The sequence below is a fragment of the Chamaea fasciata genome, unplaced genomic scaffold (genome assembly GCF_029207755.1).
Source record: "Chamaea fasciata isolate MVZ Bird 193981 ecotype frontalis unplaced genomic scaffold, bChaFas1.0.hap1 SCAF_4, whole genome shotgun sequence".
NCBI lineage: Eukaryota > Metazoa > Chordata > Aves > Passeriformes > Sylviidae > Chamaea > Chamaea fasciata.
In genome coordinates this window covers 34,846,404-34,866,033 of record NW_027094089.1, presented here as the reverse complement: position 1 = coordinate 34,866,033, position 19,630 = coordinate 34,846,404, and the positions used below count along the sequence as shown (strand labels likewise).

Here is a 19,630-nt window from a genome sequence, read left to right as displayed (position 1 = left end):
AGCACTAGCAGTTATTTTTCAAACCAAACATTCAGTTCAACATGATTAATAGTTATGTGACATTCTGATTTTAATAGTAAATACATCTCAGGACTCAACTTAGTCTAAAATATTTTAAAGAAAAAAAAAACACACACAACAAACTACTAAAAATTTCAAACAAAAAGTTTGAGTGTTGAGACTGAATATTTTCTTTACAGTATGCAACTTCAGAAAACAGAATAATCAGAAATACAGCCCATTGTTTCTCAATAATGAATGCTATGATTCAAGGATACAGATAATACCAGAAAAAGCTGCTCCTAAATCCTGGATCTTTCAAATTCAGGAACCAGTTTCACAAACTCCAAGTTTCTTTCCATCACTGATGATTTCTCCATTGTAAAATCAAGCCCAAAGGAAGCATATTTAGCAAATTTTTCTCTTCTGTCTACAGCTCATACAGCTGAACAGCTGTTCCAGTGGACATAGTACCAAAAGGAAGGTTTATAGACATCCTTTTGAATTCAGGACTTTTGGAAACAGCTCCTCAGTATCATAAAACATTTTTATCTCACGACTCTTCATTTTAATGTGACAGTATTTCACAAATGTAGCCTCACAACAGGTATGATGAGGGGAAATCTTATTTCTCTTATTTTTATGAATGAATTTGGGATGAATAGATATGAGTCCATTAGGAGAACACTTCACATTTTCCATTCATTCACTGCATGAAATACAGAAACCATCCTGGAGTATGTGTTTACTTTTCAGGATTCTCCCTTTGATAAGGACACATTTACCTCCAGGAAACACAGAGCTTCTGCTCTGATAGTCTCTCTAGCCCATTCTCTGCTGTACAAGGATACAGCTACATAGAAAGGGCAAACAATGTCTCCACACCAAACCAGGCCTAGTCTCAAACCAGGATGGTCTGTAAGAAGAAGGGATCAAAGTCTGGATCTTCCTACTAACATCAGTTTATTAATGAGTCAGGAGATCATTCCAAGCGTTTCTGGCTTTGCTTTTAGAAAACATAATGACTGTTGTCAAGATCATTGTGCATCACACCCATCCTATCAGATTTATCAAGTGCACAGTGAGAAGACTGATTAGCACCTAAGATGCTAAATGGACCTAACCTCTGAATTTTAAATAGTCTTCAGCAATAATGTACCATTAGGTCACATGGAGGTTGGGAGAGTTCTAGGCATGTTCAAAGGTGCAAAACTAGGCACACAACAAAGTTTAAAAATGTCTCTTAAAAAAAAAAAAAAAAAGAAAAGAAAGAAAATAATTTTAAAAGGAGAAATAATTTTTAAACTTCAAGAAAAGAAAGAAAAAAGAAAAGACAAGGGATAGCTTGTCAGTTTCAAGAAGTGATTTATAAAGTGAGGTATGATCTTTATGCCTTTATGGAGGCTGGAATATTACCACCTTCCTTGGAGCTACTGACTCCAATAACAGATCGAATTATCTTCATGGGGTTTGCCAGTTAAAAAAAAAAAAAAAGAAGAAATTTGTAAATTACTTCTTATTCAAATTAATAAATAATAATCAATATTTTGAAAAAAATTATGTGGATTTTTATGTGGACTGCATCATGCATAAAGCCGGTAAAAGGTTAGTGAAGGCTCCTGATACTTTATGTGTACACAAAGTCTTCACTGCCTATTGTTGATCTAAGAACTGATCATCTTTGCAATCAATTTTTTAAATCCTGTGTCAGGATCTATAAAACTTTTAATATTAAATTAGAAGGTAGTTCATTTGACAAATGCAAAAACTAAACTCCTGAAAAATTACTAATATTTGGTTGAGTAAACATCTGAAAATAACTGCTACTTTTTGCTAAACCTCATAGTATATTCTTAATTTAAATAAAAGCAAAATTATAATTTAATTAAATTTAATTTAGTTTTATTTAATTTAATTTAATGTAATTTAATTTTTTTCAGACAAAAAGGCTTCACAGAAAAATGCCAGTTTTGCAGAAATGCAGAGGCCAGAGACTGGTGAAAGGCAGTGTTGTTGGCACTTCACCATGTTTGCCACAAGGTGGCATGAAGCGTTCAATTGAGGAAGACAAAAGTAAAATGAATTCACTGTGAAAAGTATTAAAAAGAGCAGCAGAGGCTGAATGTGCATGTGTGACTTTTGTCAGGATGTGGGAAGTGCATACATATACACACATAGATTCTTCTGCAGAGCTGTCAGTCTACAGTTTATTATGCATAACACAGGCTTAACTAAATCATGGCAGCCTGTTCAGTGGTCCAGATTTAAATCACATGTAGCCATACACAAAGTATGGTGATCTAGGACATGGCTGGTGTCTAGTGAGAGGGGGGGGTAAGACAGGACTGTGAGGTCTGCATGGTATATACAGGGGATGACTTGCAGCAGCTTAGCAAAGCATTTTATCCTTCTTCAACAAGTTCGGAATGGGCAAATGCAAGCAGTACACACAGCATGTCTCATGTGCCCCAACTATGTAGGATGACCCTCTTCCTTACCTATCTAGATACAAAAAAAATTTTAAAATCCAGATGAATATCCACTGGAATAACAGGTTTGGATCTTCAGCTTCCTGGAAAATGCAATTGCTATTTATCATGACTGCAGATTTGTCGTTGGGCAGGTGGACATTAAGCACCTGACCAGAATTGGCAGTACAGAAGATACGACCCAAGCTCTGTGGATGAAAGCTACATCCCACCTGGCTGCCAGTTTTCACAAGTCCTATAGGAACTGGAGATCACGAAATTGTGGTTTATATGACTCATGGAGGACACAATTGTCTTTGAAATTATAAAATAGAGGAAAAATGTGCAAATAAATATATGCAAGAGACCAGCTGAGTCTAAAGGCATGAGAGGGACAGGAAAAACGCTGTCAGGAGAGGAATTAAATCACTTCTGCTTCTCTTGCAAGTATTCTTTTTATTGTTGGACTTCAGGATTTGGAAGACCTTTTCCAGCCTCAAGGATTCTATGATTCTGTGAGCTAAGGAAGTATGAATGCTTACCAAGAGATGGTGCAGAAGCATAGAAAGTCCTAATTTACCCACAAAAGACTTGAACACCTTTGGCCACAAAAAAAGGATGAGAATATCCACCAGGTGTCAGGCCAAGGAAAATGTGACTTTTTTTTACTTGAGAAATGGCAGCAACAATAGGCAAACAAAACTTAGCTGTTGGCATTAAATGTTAGCAGTGCATTTCAGTTTAGTCCCCTCAAAGCATGGTGTCTTGGGGGATGTCATCCACCACCATCATATTTCTCACAGAAAACTTTGTGTCAGTGGGGAAGCATGCAAGAACTAGCTAACGCAGCATTAAACAACCAACCCCAGAGCATTTATCAAAGAAACAGCACTACCCATTAATGAAAAAAATCAACAGTTGGCAAGGTTTCCAGGGAGGATTTGCAGCAATGTAATTTGTATTACTGGGGCAGTCATTGATTCTGGAATAGTTACATTCAGATGAACCAGTACTAATTTTCAAGTTTCCAGAGAGGATTCTAGGTACGTACTAGGCGCAATATGTACTACCCTGAAATCCAGGACTCCTTTTTATTTTTTGCCATGTTTTTCTCCCATTTCCTGTCAAGCTTTGCTCGCTTCTTTCCCATCTTTAGACATGCACGCACACGCAAAGGAGAGAAGAAAAACAAACAAACAAAAAGTCCCCCCAAAAAAGCCCAAGCACCACGCCTAACCAAACAAATGCCCAACACAAGGGAGAATTTGCCGTTTCAGAACACGGTCTGTTAAGTGAGGTACAAACTTCATCTCCCCGTAGAGGCTGGCACACTACTATCTTCCTTAGAGCCGGCAACTCGAGCATCCCCGGCGCGGAGTTCACCGAGCCGACGGCCAGCCCACGCCCCACCCGCAGCCTCGAACGCGGCGCAGCCACAAACACAGCGTCGGCGCCGCAGGGCCGGGTCTGCCCCGGCGGGGCGGGGCAAGGCAGCGCATGCGCGCTCGCTCTTGTTTGTCACACGGGTTATAAGGCGGGGCCGGCGGCAGCCCGGCAGCGCCTTTGTGGGGAGACGCCTCATCGGCACCAGCGCCCCGCCCGCGCCGGGGCTCCCTGCCGCCCTCATGAGCCGCCTGTAGGGTCCGCGCTGCAGCACCCCAGCGCCCCAGGGGCTCGGGGTTGGTTGTTTTTTGGCTTCCCCTTTCCCTTCCTTTTTTTCTTTTTTTTTTTTTTTTTTTTCTTTTCCCTTACAGTCTATTTTTGTACACTTTGCTTATAAAACCATGGTGCTGGGTAAGGTGAAGAGTCTGACGATAAGCTTTGACTGTCTGAATGACAGCAATGTCCCCGTGTACTCTAGCGGGGATACAGTCTCAGGAAGGGTCAGTCTGGAAGTAACTGGGGAAATTAGAGTAAAATCCCTTAAAATCCATGCGAGGGGGCATGCTAAAGTGCGTTGGACTGAATCGAGGAATGCTGGATCCAACACTGCCTATACACAGAACTACACCGAAGAAGTGGAATATTTCAACCATAAAGACATCCTGATCGGCCACGAGAGAGGTAAGGGCTGCCCTTAACTGTGCTAGTTTATTTTTTAGGGGAAAAAAAAAGCATCTATCTTTGTGTCGCCCTGGTTTAGCCCTTTCTTTTTTTAATGGGTGCATTGGAGAGCGGGATATGCCCATGGTCGTGTCTTGGCGATGGAGTTACAGGAAATGCATTTGCAAAGTACCTGCAGGCAGGAGGACTCCGTTGAACTACTTGTCCTTCAGCACGGCCATTTATTAATAAGTTTTTTCTCTAGTATTTTACTTTTTTTTTTTTTTCTTGGTAATATTTAGTAGCATTTGCCGTTCCGTGGGGAAGAATAGCCGTAAAATCGTAGCCAGATGGGTAGCGGACTTCATTGGCAGAATCCTAATCTAACAAATCTCGAAACACGGGGAAAGCATAAAACCCATGCTTTCTGACCATGCGGAGTTTGCTGATTCTGTTGAGGTGATAATACTGTTAATTTTTCAGGATGACTGATTATTGGCGAATGAAAGAGTCTCCCTGGCTTATTTTGACGTATCATCACCCCGCGTGTAATTTTCTCATTTCAGTATTACCCTCGTCCTGGGCTTTAATTTCCTCAGGGCGCCCATACACCCGTCTCGGCAGTGTGGGTCACCCCGACGTAAAGATGTGTCCGAAAAGCCCTTGATGGGGGAGCAAAAGGAGGGGGAGGAGAGAGGAGGGAAGTGGTGTTGCGTAATGGGAGCATCTCTCCCAAAACAGGGGAGATGAGGACCTCCTGCTCCCCACTTTCCACTTGAGCTGCCGTGGTGTCCCCACGAAGTACAAACCCCTTCCCCGGAGTGGGGTGAAAGCGCCGTGGCCCGGGGGTTCTGTGTGGGTTTTTTTAGTTCTTTTTCTCTCGAACTTCGCAGCCTTTGTTCGAAGCGGTTCAATCCTGTTTGGGACCGGCTTGGAGGAGGGGGGTGCGCCGCCCGCTCCGCGCAGATTGGCCGCACGCGTCAGGTGGTGGCGATGACTTAATTCCCCAGCGCAAGAAAATAATGTTAAAAACCGGTTATGTAATTTTTTTTTTGCTGTTCGTCCCCGTCCCACCCCCCCCCCCTTTTTTTTTTTCCTGAATATGCATCATATAGACTGCAGCGATGCGATATTTCTCGTTCGTTCCGGGGGGCACCGAGCTTCATCACATAATATTCTCCTCCAGCTCAACGCTGTAGCAGAGCTCGGGGCTTTTTTTTTTTCTTTTTTTTTTTTCTTTTTTTTTTTTTTTCTTTTTGCCTCACATACACTGCGCTCACGACGTGATTTGCGGCTCCTACCCGTCTCTTGCCCCCGCCTCAGAAATCACTCTCCCGGGCATAATTTCCCGCACCTCCGGACCGGGGGTGCCAAGAGCGTGACCACGGGAATATGCAGCCACGCAGAGCCGCCCGTGGCAGGGGGAGCACGCGTGGGAGCGGGTGGGACGGGGGCTCCGCAGGGCCGCTGCTGGCGGCCGCGTTTCAGTGACGGCCCCGAGCGCAGACCCGCGGCCCAGCCGCGCCCCCCGCCGCCCCCTGATTGGCCGGCCGCGGTTTGTTGCCCTGTTGCTAAGGCGATGCCCGCCACTGATTGGCGGGGCGCTGGCGGCGGGGGTGAGGGAGCAGGTTTCGCTGCCTGACCCCGGCAGGCCGCGGCCGTTCCCCGAGGCGCTGGCGCGGCACGAAGCCGCTCGGAGAGGGAGGGCGGAGGGCCTTGCTGCCCTCAGTCACGTCCCTACAGCCTCCGGTCGCCGGTCCCATCCCCTGAGGGGTCTCGGCGCGGGCGGCGGAAGGGTCCGCCCTCGGTGCGCAGTCGGCGGCCGCAGCGCACGCCGCGTGTGTGAGAGCGGCGGGGCTGGCGGCGCTCCTCGCGCGCCGGTTCAGGCCGGTCGGCTCCTGCTCCAGCCCGCGCTGACTGACAGCTCAGCACTTGTTTACCGCGTCGTGGCGGGACTGCTGAGCTGGCAGGAAGGGGGGGAGCCGGGCGGAGAGCAGCGCCGCCACAGCTGAAAGCAGCAGTCCCCCCTTCCCGGAACAAAATTAAGCAAAAATTAATAAATCATATTTACTGAAAAATACCCAAAAGCAATCCAGCGGTATAAAAGCCCACCGCCACGCTGACCCATTGTCTCGCTCTTTCAGCAGATTTTCCTGACCTAAGTTGAGTAATGGTGCGTGCTAAAAGTGCATTTATTTCCACATCTTGCTACTGGGAGATTGTTTGTTTGGTTGTTTTGTTTATTTTTAAATTTTTGGTATTTGCACTGTAGGAAATAGAGCACCGGTTGTTCTGTAGGACAGTAGGAACTTAGAACCCTCCTTCGTGCCTCCATTAATGCTTCAGACCATCGCACATAAGCCGTTCCCTTTCACATTGTCTCGCCATATCCCCTTTTATAATTCCTGCCCTTTCAACGTGCGAGGTGCTCATTTTTCACTCAACTTTTATTTTGACTGTCAGCATTTTTCTGGTTTTATGTCAGAATAAACTGCAGTTTTCATGTGGCATTTGAAGCTGGACAAGTAATCATGGCCATAAATGAACAAGGGTCAGTATTCCTGGCATAAAACCAGGAAGTATTTGGGTCTTTCTGTCTGAGCAAGACCAAGTTAGCCTATTAAAGAAAGAAAAAGTTTAGCTCTCGATAGCATTGATTGGGCAGCTTGCCATTTCCTATGCCCCTGAATCTGTCTGGTACTTTCTGGGTGGTGCTCATACACTCTTACTACTTTCTCACAGTTTTTTTTTGTATGTGTGTGATTGTCTGGACACTGTTGCCAGGTAGGAGATACAAAGAAGCTGAATTTCTAAATTTAATCTTAAGCAGCAGACTCCGTACTGTTAATGCTGGTAAAAAGCCAGGTCTAGTTCATTCTGACTAGCAATTGCAGTGGAAAGCAGCATGATTTCATTTACAGACCTTGCATGGAGGCCTTGAAATGGCAGCGGTTGAAACTGTCACTGTTCTGAGGCAGGATTATAATAAATTAATCTCTGCTTTTCTCTAAGGCCAAGATAGCAGTCTTGCCTACCTTTCTGCCAGTCAGAAGTGTTCCTGCAGTTAATAACTAATGGTCTGGAGACCCTTGTTTCTGGGATGTCACATTCTTTGAGTGTTGTAATGCATGAGCAAATCTCTTTTTCTGAAAGAGAAGCCAGTGCAAGGTATAACGTGTGCAGCTGGATCAGTGTGTTGGTTTTTTTCTTTTAGATGATGACAATTCAGAAGAAGGCCTTCACACCATCCATTCAGGAAGGCATGAATATGCATTCAGCTTCGAGCTTCCACAGACGTAGGTACCAACTCACAGTCCTCCACACAGGGCCCTGCTGCCCACCCACCTGACCAAAACTCCTGCTGTGGGTGGAGGGGAAACCTTTTCAATGGTAGTTTTCAATTCCTTTTCAATGGAATTGTGTTCCAACATGCAGTAGAGAACATAATTTCATTAAACTGAAGAGGTTGCTTTTACACTGATATACCCATCCTTTTTTTTTTTTTTTTTTTTTTTTTTTTTTTTTTTTTTTTTTTAATTTACGCAAAAAAAGGAGCTCACTGCTGTCCATTTGCATACTTTCTTTTTAAACCAAGTCTTACTGACTTACTCGATATTCCAATCTATTACCCCTTCCCAAGAGGAGGAAGAGGAATTTGAACTGTTACTGGAGTCATGCAGAGTGGCTGAGACACCTTTTAATTCAGTCATTTACTGGAGCTATGCAGACCAGCAGACTTGTGATAAGATCACAGTGGAATTGTTTGGGCTCAAGTCTGGAACACGTGTGACAAGGTCACTTAGATTTCAACAAAAGAGGAGGTTGTTCTTATTCAGACAGGATGTATGTACCCAGGGTGGCTATTTATGCAGAAAGTCAGGATGGAAACAAATTTAAGAATGGGTGGATAAAGTAGTAAGAATTCTCCTACCAAATCGCATTTGTTTTAGAAAGCAAAGGCAAAGAAAGAGTAAGAGCAGAAGTTTGTTCTGGTAGGAAAAATTGCTGCCCCACTCCTGTCTGAAATATGTAATGTAGACACTGTGGATGTAACACTGGACATAGTAGAGTTGCCAGTATAGAAATGAGCTAAAAATACAAGTTCCAGTAAAGTCAAATACACAGGAAAGGAGGGAGTATGGATATGGATGAAAAATGAGCCTTTCACTGTAAAAGGCAAGTAGCCGTCATTAAAAATTTGAAGGTCTCTGAAAATTTGGCACTTCTTTGTGAATAAGCTTAGTGCCTAATGTTAAGGTTGTTTATTAGAGGTGCTGGTTTTAGCAGAATGTGCAGATCACAAACACAATTTCAAAGTGAGTAGCACAGGACTTCTCTGCTGTTTCAATAGGATTTTCTGTGAAGACCTGTGAACATGGAGATTTTAAAGACAATAAAGCATTCTCTGAGAATCTCAGCTACAAGTAGTAGTAAGGCCGGTAGTGATTTTTCCCTCCAGTTTAAAGGGGCATTTAAAAAAAACAACAAAAAACCTCCCAAACACATAACATTAGAAACGTGAACATGAAATGCTTAGCTTGAAGTGAAACAACCAGATAGCAAAAGATCACGAGCATTGGTCAAATCGTAGGTTCTTTTTAAGGGCCATGAAGGAATAGCTGTTAACCCAGTTTTTAATAATACTGGAAAAACAAAGGGTGATACTAAAAGCCTGAACTTGGATGCTGCCTACTTGCTTGCTCTTTTGTGTCCATAGAATACTTCCAAAACTGATGTAAACTTCAGAGCAACAGTGGAAAGATGTGCATCATCCTTACTGATTTCTCCTCTACAGAATATGGGATAGAATGAAACACTGAAGTTGGATTAGAAAATCCTTTTAATTTCATTTTGTACGTTTCAGACGTAAAAAGAGAAGAGTCAAACTTGTAACTGAAAGAATAATTCTAGTAAAGCACTAGCATGGCTAATATTACTCTCTAAAGAAAATATGGAAATGTGTTTATTCAGAACACAGCAAAACAGATAAAAAGACTTACATAAAAATAAAGGGAATAAGTTAAAGAACGATTAATTGGAAATAATTGAACTATAAAGATATTTAATGTTTCATTTTATGATGCTACAGTGAAAAATGTTCACAGGTCTGGAAAAACTATCTATATCACCTTTCTTCCAGCTTCTAAAATAGTCTTCCTTGATTTGACAAATTTTGGAATAGTCTTAATGATTTTATGTATATGTGTGTATGTATAAATATATATATGCACATATATGTACATTCTTAGGTATAATAAGTGTTTTAAGCTGTCTCATCAGAGTAGAGAAGGATTAGAATATGCTCAAAATAGCCTCTCTTCAGAACTCCCAAGTTGTAATATTTACTCTGCTTAAGCTGAACCTAACTACGGAAATGCTGAGTTACAGCTAAAATTAACCTGATATTGAGCTACTGGCCAAGTTAATAATACACAATGGTTTACAAAATGGGATATCCAAAACTATAATTGGTTGATACTGAAGGTAATTTTAAATTTGTAGTCAAAAGGGCATGCTTTACCCTAGATGTGGAAGTGGCCTCTTAAGCTTAAAGAAAATCTATGCTCTCCTGGCATTTTCTAGTACAATTCTTTAATTGATTCTTAAAATCTATGCAAAACTACAGTAGGATAAATTGGAGATGATTTTTTCTCCCATCTTTAATCTTGAATTTTTCTGACATATGCTTCATTGAGTACTACAGTGCATTAAAAATGCAGTTCTATATTCTAATCGCTGATTTGATCAATTGTATCATTATTAGACAGAAAGACTTTACTCAGTTTTGACCTTTGTGTCCTGCACAGACCACTTGCTACCTCATTCGAAGGCAGACATGGCAGTGTGCGCTATTGGGTGAAAGCCGAATTGCATAGGCCTTGGTTTCTACCAGTAAAATTAAAGAAGGAATTTACAGTCTTTGAACATATAGATATCAACACTCCTTCATTACTGGTAAGAATTGAGAGAATTATTCATTTTTTCTTTCTGGCATAAAAAAATGAAGTTTAATAACTGAAACAATATCAATATCTAATTTTGCCTAATATATTACCTAGTTCTTACTTGATACTTAGTTTCAGCCAATATTCTAAGTATTACAGTAGTTTTGCAACTCTGTAAGTACTGGTATTTCAAAAGCTACATTTTCCTGTACTTGGAGTTGTGTCGCTTTTAAGATATGTAAAACGGTTTTGTCAGTTTAAATTAATACTAAATTGTTAAATGTAAGTAAGAAGGAAAATTTTGAGAGCTGTTCCTCTTTGATTCTGAACAAAGAACAGTGAAACTTAAAAGAATTAGTGTGACAGACTGCAAACTTAAAAATGCCAAGTAAATAGTGTACTGGTGTGCATAATTGATAATTTTCATATAGATTGTTTTCTACCACTGGGGAGAAATTATCACAATGCTCTATGATCTCTTTCTGAAATGACATTTTATTAAAATAATTTCAGTATCAGAACTGCTTTCAATGAGGGTTTGATTTCAATCAGGCCTAAAATTCCATTCCCCTCCACTCTTCAAATTCACCCCCCATGAAGAGGAGAAAAAATCGCAAAATCCATTGAAATAGGTTTCTTGTGTGTATGGGTGAAAAATCAGACTTGCAAGGGGAAGCTGGCCTTGCACAAATTCCTTTAAAATCAAAAGACTCTCATTTGACTTCAATGGGCTTTGCATCAAGTCCTAAGTCCTGGTATCATGTGAAATAACGTCTGTTCAATACAGATGAAACAGGATCATTTTGAAACCGGAAATAGCAGGAGTAAAGGTTACAGTACTTTAGTCATTGTTTCTGAAATACTATACTGGATAGACATTCTATTTTATTGGTAAATTAAAAGCTCTTCAACAGTATGGTGGGAAATGTAGGATATAAAGCCTTTCCTTAAGCTCTGCTGAATTTATTTATGTATAAAAACTTGTTTTAAATGTAGCTGTAGTATGAAGTGTAGCAAAAAATCAGTTAATGAGTGTGGAATTAGAATAAAGCTTATAGTTTGCTTAGTGCAGTTTGCCTGAGATTTCTTCCTCTAAATAAAACTAGATAAGGCTTATCAAAATGCATAGAAAGTATATAATCAATTTTTTTGTGTGTGTGTTGATTAGAACAGATTAAAGGATTCATGGAGCACTGTATTAAATGGAAAATACTCTTTTTTTTTTTTTTTTTCTTGCAGTCACCCCAAGCAGGCACAAAAGAAAAAACTCTCTGTTGTTGGTTTTGTACCTCAGGCCCAATATCCTTAAGTGCCAAAATTGAAAGGAAGGGCTACACCCCAGGTACGTAACAGAAGTAATTATAGGAAATGTTTTTCCTTCCCTTTCAAAATTACAGTTTGTTCTTAGCTGCTGTTACATAAAAGAAATACTTAAGCTATTCTTGCCAGTTTGATCTGCATTCATCTGTCTTGCTGTTTTAAACTTACTTTGTTAGTTTGCCGTGTCTCCATAGTGTTAAAGGACATCTGCTTTTATTTGGCCTGTGCTTTTTTCTGTTAGATTTACCTCATGGTGACCTTACTCCTGCTAACATCAGTGGATGTTGTTCAAAGTGTGGAGTATTGCTAGCAGCATCCAGTGCCTTATAATAATACACAGTGCGTGGCAGTTTTCTTCAGGTGTCTTGCAAATTCATAGTTAAAATGAAATTCTGCTTTGTTTCAGGTGAATCAATTCAGATCTTTGCTGAGATTGAGAACTGCTCTTCCCGTGTGGTGGTGCCAAAGGCAGCCATTTACCAAACACAGGCATTTTATGCCAAAGGGAAAATGAAGGAAGTCAAACAGCTTGTTGCCAACCTGCGTGGGGAATCCTTGTCATCTGGCAAAACAGACACCTGGAATGGCAAACAGTTGAAAATTCCTCCTGTTTCTCCTTCAATCCTTGACTGTAGTATAATCCGTGTGGAGTATTCACTGATGGTATGTTGGGTTGTTTCACTGGAGGATGAATAGTTTCCATGATTCCTACCAAATTGTTAATAAAGCATTGTGAACTGCTAACTACTTATAAAAAAAATACATGGCGTAGCATTAGGTGTCCTGACAGGAATTCTCTAAGTAAATTCAGTTTAAATCTTGCATGTTCTAAGCAAATGTGTTTTGAGTACGTGATGTTTCCATGAGAACTTGGTCCTTAAGAATATAGAGCTGCCTTTGACTTTGAGGGCTTTTTGTCTCCATAGGGGCATTGGCTCTGAAACAAACAAAATGAAATTTCAGTTCCTTGTGAAAAATGCTGTGCCTGGAGATTTTAGTCTAATAATTATGGAGTGCTCATATAAACCTGTTTTTTATCTATATATACCTCTTTATTTTTGTTCAGGTATATGTGGATATTCCTGGCGCCATGGATTTATTCCTTAACTTACCACTTGTCATTGGCACCATTCCTCTACACCCCTTTGGTAGCAGAACATCAAGTGTAAGCAGCCAGTGTAGCATGAACATGAATTGGCTTGGTCTGACACTGCCTGAAAGACCAGAAGGTAACCTGACAAAAATGTCCATTTTGATTTTTGTGTGTTTATTTTTATTCATTGCTGTTATGCAAACAGATACAAATTACATCCTTCATAATAAGGTCCATAGAAAATCCTTTATGGATGTTTCCTTGCTACCTGCTTGTGCTCTGTAGAAGGATGGAGTTCCCCTCTTTGCCTTCCTCTCTGAGGTGCAAAAGCAGTGGAATTCAGCTTCTTGGAAGCTGGTGCGAGTGAAAGCACAGAATGCCATTGTACCTGGGCAGAATTAATTCTGCCTCCAGTATCCCAGCCAAGTATCCTTGGTTGTAAGGCAGTGTAACCTGCCAGAGTAGCAGTTAAGGTAACCTTTATTATCCTTAGTAGCTTTAGTATCTTTGTGAAAAGATAAAGTTATCCATTTCAAGGGGAATCTCTTTTGTTGAAGGAGAAACTCTGTAGCTTCTTCCCTCTTTTTGCATATAAACATCTGGGGGTTTTAATGTACAAATCCTAGACTGATGATGGAGTCCAGAGGAATCCAGTGTTCTGTCATTCCTACCTAAAACAGAAAGTCAGTATTCTGAGTGTGCTTTAAAATTTCAAGGTAATAATTGAACCACAATGAACAGTGGTCAGTCTGCTCTTGCATTTGAGCATAGTTTTAAAATAAACTATAGAAGCTGATTTTCTTTCTCAGGTTCAATAGCTGTGGGGAAAAATCATGGAAGTAATTTATCTACATACAGGTGCATTTTACAATATAAAAGTTTAATATTTACCATGTTGTATGTTTTGACATGCATAAGAACTTGTTCAAACTGCGTGTGCCTTTTCCCTGCAGCACCTCCCAGCTATGCAGAAGTGGTTACAGAGGAGCAACGACAGTCCAGCCTTGCACCCTTAGGTGCTTGTGATGACTTTGAGAGAGCACTTCCAGGACCACTCTTTGCATACATCCAGGAGTTTCGTTTTCTGCCTCCACCCCTCTATTCAGAAGTAAGTACCTCAAAATGTAATTACTAATGCGCTGCTTCTCTGAGTTCTGTCATGTGGAATAAATGTAAGAAACTGTTTCTACTTCAGAACATTAGGACAAGTAAGCAAAAATATAGAAAGGGGGACAGGTAACTTGCTTTTAGCGAAGTGCAGGTAAATTGCATCAAAAATTTTCCAGGATTTTTCACTATTCTAGTGCTTCGTAGAGATTCTGAAACTGTTTTGCACCCTCTGGGCACCTTATTGCATTATATAAGTAATTCATTACATTATTGAATACATAACATTTTGTGTCTGTAGATGCACAACCGACTGTTTATCACTTCTAAAAGTACTCTGTAGTTCTTTGTATGTATTACTTTGAGAATTTCCATGCAGAGAAGATACAAAGGTGTTCTTTATGGCTTAGGTTTCTCTAAACGCACAGTTCAAACATTTCTGTCTGCAACTTTAGTTCTATGAAAGTCATTCAATAACTGGGACACAAATTTAGGCTTCAAAAGCCATGTTCATATCTTTCAGGGAAAAGCAGTGGTATAGGGTGAAATAGAATAGTGTCCGTTGTCTAAATCTTGCCTGATCCACCCACTCTTGATTTTTTTTTTTATCGTTTCTTCTTGAAACACTTAATGTGTTAGTTAGTGAGTGGCATGTTTTTTGTTTTTTTTTGGGGAATCTTCTGTAACATAAACCAGAAATATAACTCAGGGCCTTTTCATTTTAGGCACTCTGAATATTTAGAAATAAGCTTTTCCTTTGTTCAAAAGAAGTGTCTTTTTAAAATAACTGACTGAACTATATAGTGTCCACTTAAACTTCCTATTAAGTTTTAGAGACCTAAGTTAGAGATCATGTTCTTTACCTTTTGTTGAAAGGAAGAGGAGGTAATGTGTGAAACACATGAACTTCTGAAACATTTTATGGAGTTTTTTTCAGGATTTATTACTTAAAAATCAGTAGAAGAACTTTTCTGCTAATAATTTTGTGCCTTTTTAAGTAAAATGTCTTCTGAAATTAGTTTTGTATTTTAAGTTACACGTTCAGTGTGAGTCAGGTTGTCTTCTTATTATGCAGTAAAAAATTCAGAGCATTTGTGCTGCTATAGCAGGTTCTTTTCAATATGTTATTACATCTTTGTGCTTATCCTTAAGCTACCATCAATGTGTAGTGTAAAATGTTTCACTGTACTTAGTAATTTTTAGTTCAGAGTTTTATCTAATTTCTAGAGATACTTCAGTTACTTGAATAACCTATGGATTGGAAATACCATTTATCTCTGACTGTCTTGGACGTAAAATTTTCGGTGTTTGGATTGATTTATTTTCTGGCAATCAGTTCTAAAAATACCTTTGGTTGTTGTGGTTTTTTCCTCTTCTGTTTAGATTGATCCAAACCCAGATCAACCCACAGATGACAGACCATCTTGCCCTTCTCGTTGAAGGAATCCATAAGAAGCTGACTTGACTTGGGTTTGGAATCATACCTGCCATGTTGAAGGTCAAGGCATCATGATAAAGACACACTTTCAAAGAAAGTGGGTTTGCTTTTGCCTGTGTGGTGAATAAATGAAAACAACCTGTGGTCATGCTTTGAAGCCTACAGTACCATTGTAGGACTGCTCCACGTGCTTGAAGAACTGAGCTTTCCCCCTCCCTTTTAAATACTGGCACATACTAGGAGCAGCCTTATTAACCTACAGTCATGTGTATCCAAACACTCAAACCACATTAAGAGAGGTTTTGGCTTCCTCTTAAAATTGGAAATTTGCACATGCTTATTGCTTACATTGTGCGGTTCAGTGTCACTACAGCTTTTTCTCATTTATGCTGGACAATTGTTTTCCCTTTCTTTATTTCTTGTGGTCCGCACAATAAGGAGCAAAAGAAAGCTTTGACAAAAAAGAAAGAAACAAAGAACTCAACAGCAACAGACTTTAACAAATGCACTGACTTTTTTTTTTTTTTTTTTTTTTTAATTTAATGTAGCCTGGACTTTACCTGCATATGCACATGCTCAGAATTGTCCTAGTAGGCTGATCATGTATCACCTCTTCAGCTTGGATCCTACTGTGGATTTCCTTACAAACATCAATTGCCTTCAAGCCAATCCTTCTTGCTGTATGTTTTGCAGCCTACTGTAGTAGATAAGCAACAGATGTGGGGATAGGGTGGGAGGGTGAAGAGTTAATAGAAAGAAACTAATAGACTTCATCAAGATTGTATACTTTCTTGATTTCTTTTAAGAATTTGTTGCCTTTCTACTATTATAGCAAAGCAGCATTTTGTTACAGACTGCCTAAAAATCACTTAATCTCAGGTGAACTCATCACTTGCCAAGCTGTTGGAATGCTATTTGTTTTTTTACGTTGCACTGTTAAGTTAGTTCTTTTTTTGTTTTGTGTTTGTGTTTTGTTTTTTTGTTCTTTACTTGAGAAGGAGACCTGGAATAGGGACATACACAAAAGCTACAAAACCCACCTCATTCCCATTTCTCTTTCTACATTATAAAAAAAGTTGTTCAAGTTGTGAAGCTCTAAAAAAAAAGGCGTAAATAAAAGCAGCACTAGCAGACACCAGCTGTTCCTCAAAAGACTTGTAAAAGGAAGCAGTCATATGCTGTCTAGGACTCACAGGCAGATCAATATCTCAAGTAGTACGGATAGGAAGGGAAAGTAAATTTATTTTTATATATAGCTACTTAATCACCAAAAACTCTCTATGTGTGTTGAGTCTAGTAGAAAGTATATTTCAAACTGCACGAAAAGCTGCTTTTATGCTAAGAGCTCAGTTTGTGCACTTTGTATTGCCTTCAGGGTTTATGATACTGTACAAGATTAGAAGTATAATTAAAGTGGGAAAGATCAGTGTTGCCAGCCATACTTAAATATGAGTTAGCTGAAAGTGCTTTGATGACTGCATCTTCTGTGGCACTCCCAAGAGCTTTAAAACAAACAGAACACTGAATTACACTATGTAGTCGTACAGAATGCAAGTAACCATATGGGAAGAGCACTTGCCCTTGAGTATGCCCCAGGAGAAAGAGTGCAGTGGCACCATTACTTGTGCTAACAAATAGCTTACATGCTAGAGCTGTACACTGGAAGTCAACTTTGTTCTTCAGAAAGTATGGTACACAGATCACTGACAAAGGGACACCATTCTGATCTTGATTATTTGAACAAATCAAGATCTGATCCATCAAATACCTGCATCCTTGTGCAATAAAAAAGCTCAGAAGAGAGTGGGAGAGGGGAGGCTGGTGTTTCTGCGTGGTGCTCATTTTTAAAAACCTCTGCCTTGTTTTTAAGGCTTCATAAATGCGACAAAATAGGCTTTTCCATAAGTGGCCTTTATGAGAACATGAAAGATAATTCATGTTTCAAAAATGACAACAGGGTGATAAAATACAAATTATGAGTCACGTTTTAAGTGATTCAGTTAAAAGGCTTGGGCTTCGAGTGCGAATATTGGCAAGAAGGAAATTGGATGATGTTACTAGGCCAGTTTTGTGGATGTCCCTTCCCTCTACCTTCTCCAGCCAGACGATTTTTAAAGCTGATGGGGTTGCTGGTATAAAAGGGCATTTGGTGGTTTTACTTTTTTTTCCTTTTTTGTTATTTTTACAGACTAGGGAACAATTGCTGATATACATAGCATTAAAGTACTTACCACAATACAGTGGAAAATTGCATATGAGACAGGATTGACCAATATCATAGTAATTGACTTGGCATCACAGCCTTTGTGATTAGAATGAAAAATTGTATGAGCTTAGCAAATAAAGACTTCCAGTTTAAATTACATTGTTACTCAGAGGCATTACTCTTCTGCATATATTGGTCAATTCTCAGCATTGTAAAACTTGAGGTTCACAGTTTTAGCCCAGTATTTGATAGAGAATTCTGATCTGAATTAGGAAAAAGTAAGTAAAATCCAAACATTAGAGAAACAAAGTGCAATATTAAATGTTTGCTTTATAGATTATATTCTATGGCTGTTTGTACTTTTTTGTTTTGTTTTGTTTTTAGTTTTGGTGCTGAATATGTCCTTATAGACTCTTTGTTTTAAGAAAACAATACGTGGAAAACAGTTTAATTTTTCCTATTGCTCTTCCTTGTGGAAAATAAACTTTTTTAAAAAAAAATGTTGTATCTACGCGTAAAATAAAAAAATACAGGTATCACATAATACAGAACTTACTGCAGGAAAATATTTATTGCTTTCTCAAAAAATAAAAACTATTTCTAGAACTATACCACTGAGTACCACAGGAGTCTAGTTTTGGGATCGTATCTCTTCTTTACATCACTGAGCGCATGGTCACAGATAGGAAATGCCTTTTTAGGACTCTGTATCATATTACAGCTGCAATGACCCTACTTTGAGGTGTCTGGTCCTTTTCCCTGAGGAGGTGACACAAATTTTGGGGGGATAGGAGGAAATTGGGGAGTGACGTTAAAGGTCTGATTTGCGGATGGAACTCGACGAGAAGTTTGTTGACTTGGAGTGTAGAAGGTGTCCTTTGCTATTCCCTTGGAAGTAAGGAGATGTTGAAATGTCAGCCTGTGCCCTGTGCAGTGTTGTTGAGTCTCCCCAGTGTGCCAGCAGTGTGGCCGTGCCGGAGCATGCCCTGTATGCCATGCATGGACAAAATGGATTGTCACCGTCCTTCAGGGATCAGCATGTTATTTGATCTGAGAGAAGACCAGGGGCTTGAGTGACAGGCCTGTCCTGTGCACCTCTGTTGGTGTTTGGGGTACTGGGCTGCTGTGTTCCCACAGTACTATATCTTCAGTGATGCAGCTGCTAATGTGGGTGACACAAACACCCTACATAATATGAACAATAGGATCTCCGTCTCTGAAACAGTGCATTTCAGCTTGATTTTGAGTTTATTTTCGGTGAAGAATGCAGACAGAGTTAATTCTTACTAATAACACTTAATAATTTTTGCCTAAGTTCAAGTTAAAACCAGCAGGAAACATGAAGGTTGCAGTTTTGCTAATCTGCTTTGAGATCTGTTACTGTTTAACCTCTACTGGCAAAGAAGGACTGCAGCTTATCGCTAAGTGCCCCATCAGTGGATTGGGGAAGAGAGTCAGAATAGTCAAGTGAGAAGACTCTGGGTATCTCATGGGTTAAGACAAAGACTGTTTAATAAAGCAAAAGCCACAGACACGAAGCCAATGAAGGAATTCAGTCCCCATTTCCAGGGGTCATTCTTGTGTTCATCCATCTCTAGGGAAGTAGGATTCCATCATGCCTTGATGGTGACTTGGGAAGACAAACTCACTCTGAATGTCCTCCCACTTCCTTCTTCCCCCAGCTCTGTATGCTGGGTATGACACCATGTATCCTAGAATACCACTGAGATAAATGGGATCAGCTGCCCCAGCTGTGCTGTCTCCCAACTCTCTATTTACCCCCAGCCCACTCACTGGTGGGGTGATTAAAGAAGCAGAAAAGGCCTAGATTTCTTGTGAGCTCTGCCCAACAGTAAGTAGAACATCTCTGTCTTGTCAACACTGCCTTCTGTGCAAATCTGAAATGCATCCCCATAATAGTGTAATAGATGCAGTGTATAAATTTGCGTATTAAAATTGTACGTGGTAGAATTATACATTGTAAATAAAACCTGGATTTTCGGTAGCAAT

At 40.0% G+C, this 19,630-nt stretch overlaps 1 protein-coding gene across 1 annotated transcript; it reads left to right on the top strand.

Annotated features, from left to right (window-relative positions):
- The first annotated feature begins 4,041 nt into the window (after positions 1-4,041).
- On the top strand, positions 4,042-16,138 carry ARRDC3 (arrestin domain containing 3). The gene is made up of 8 exons (XM_066181282.1): positions 4,042-4,532; positions 7,726-7,807; positions 10,319-10,466; positions 11,696-11,798; positions 12,183-12,439; positions 12,843-13,005; positions 13,823-13,977; positions 15,360-16,138. Exons 1-8 carry the CDS (start codon positions 4,253-4,255, stop codon positions 15,414-15,416), a joined length of 1,245 nt encoding a protein of 414 aa, XP_066037379.1. The 5' UTR covers positions 4,042-4,252; the 3' UTR covers positions 15,417-16,138.
- The last annotated feature ends 3,492 nt before the right edge of the window (positions 16,139-19,630 follow it).

Bases quoted from the DNA above. Each gene is read 5' to 3' on its own strand.
- ARRDC3 (XM_066181282.1), top strand. From the start codon at position 4,253: ATGGTGCTGGGTAAGGTGAAGAGTCTGACGATAAGCTTTGACTGTCTG. The intron at 11,799-12,182 runs GTACGTAACAGA...GCTTTGTTTCAG, and splicing joins AAGGAAGGGCTACACCCCAG to GTGAATCAATTCAGATCTTT. The intron at 13,006-13,822 runs GTAACCTGACAA...TTTTCCCTGCAG, and splicing joins ACTGCCTGAAAGACCAGAAG to CACCTCCCAGCTATGCAGAA.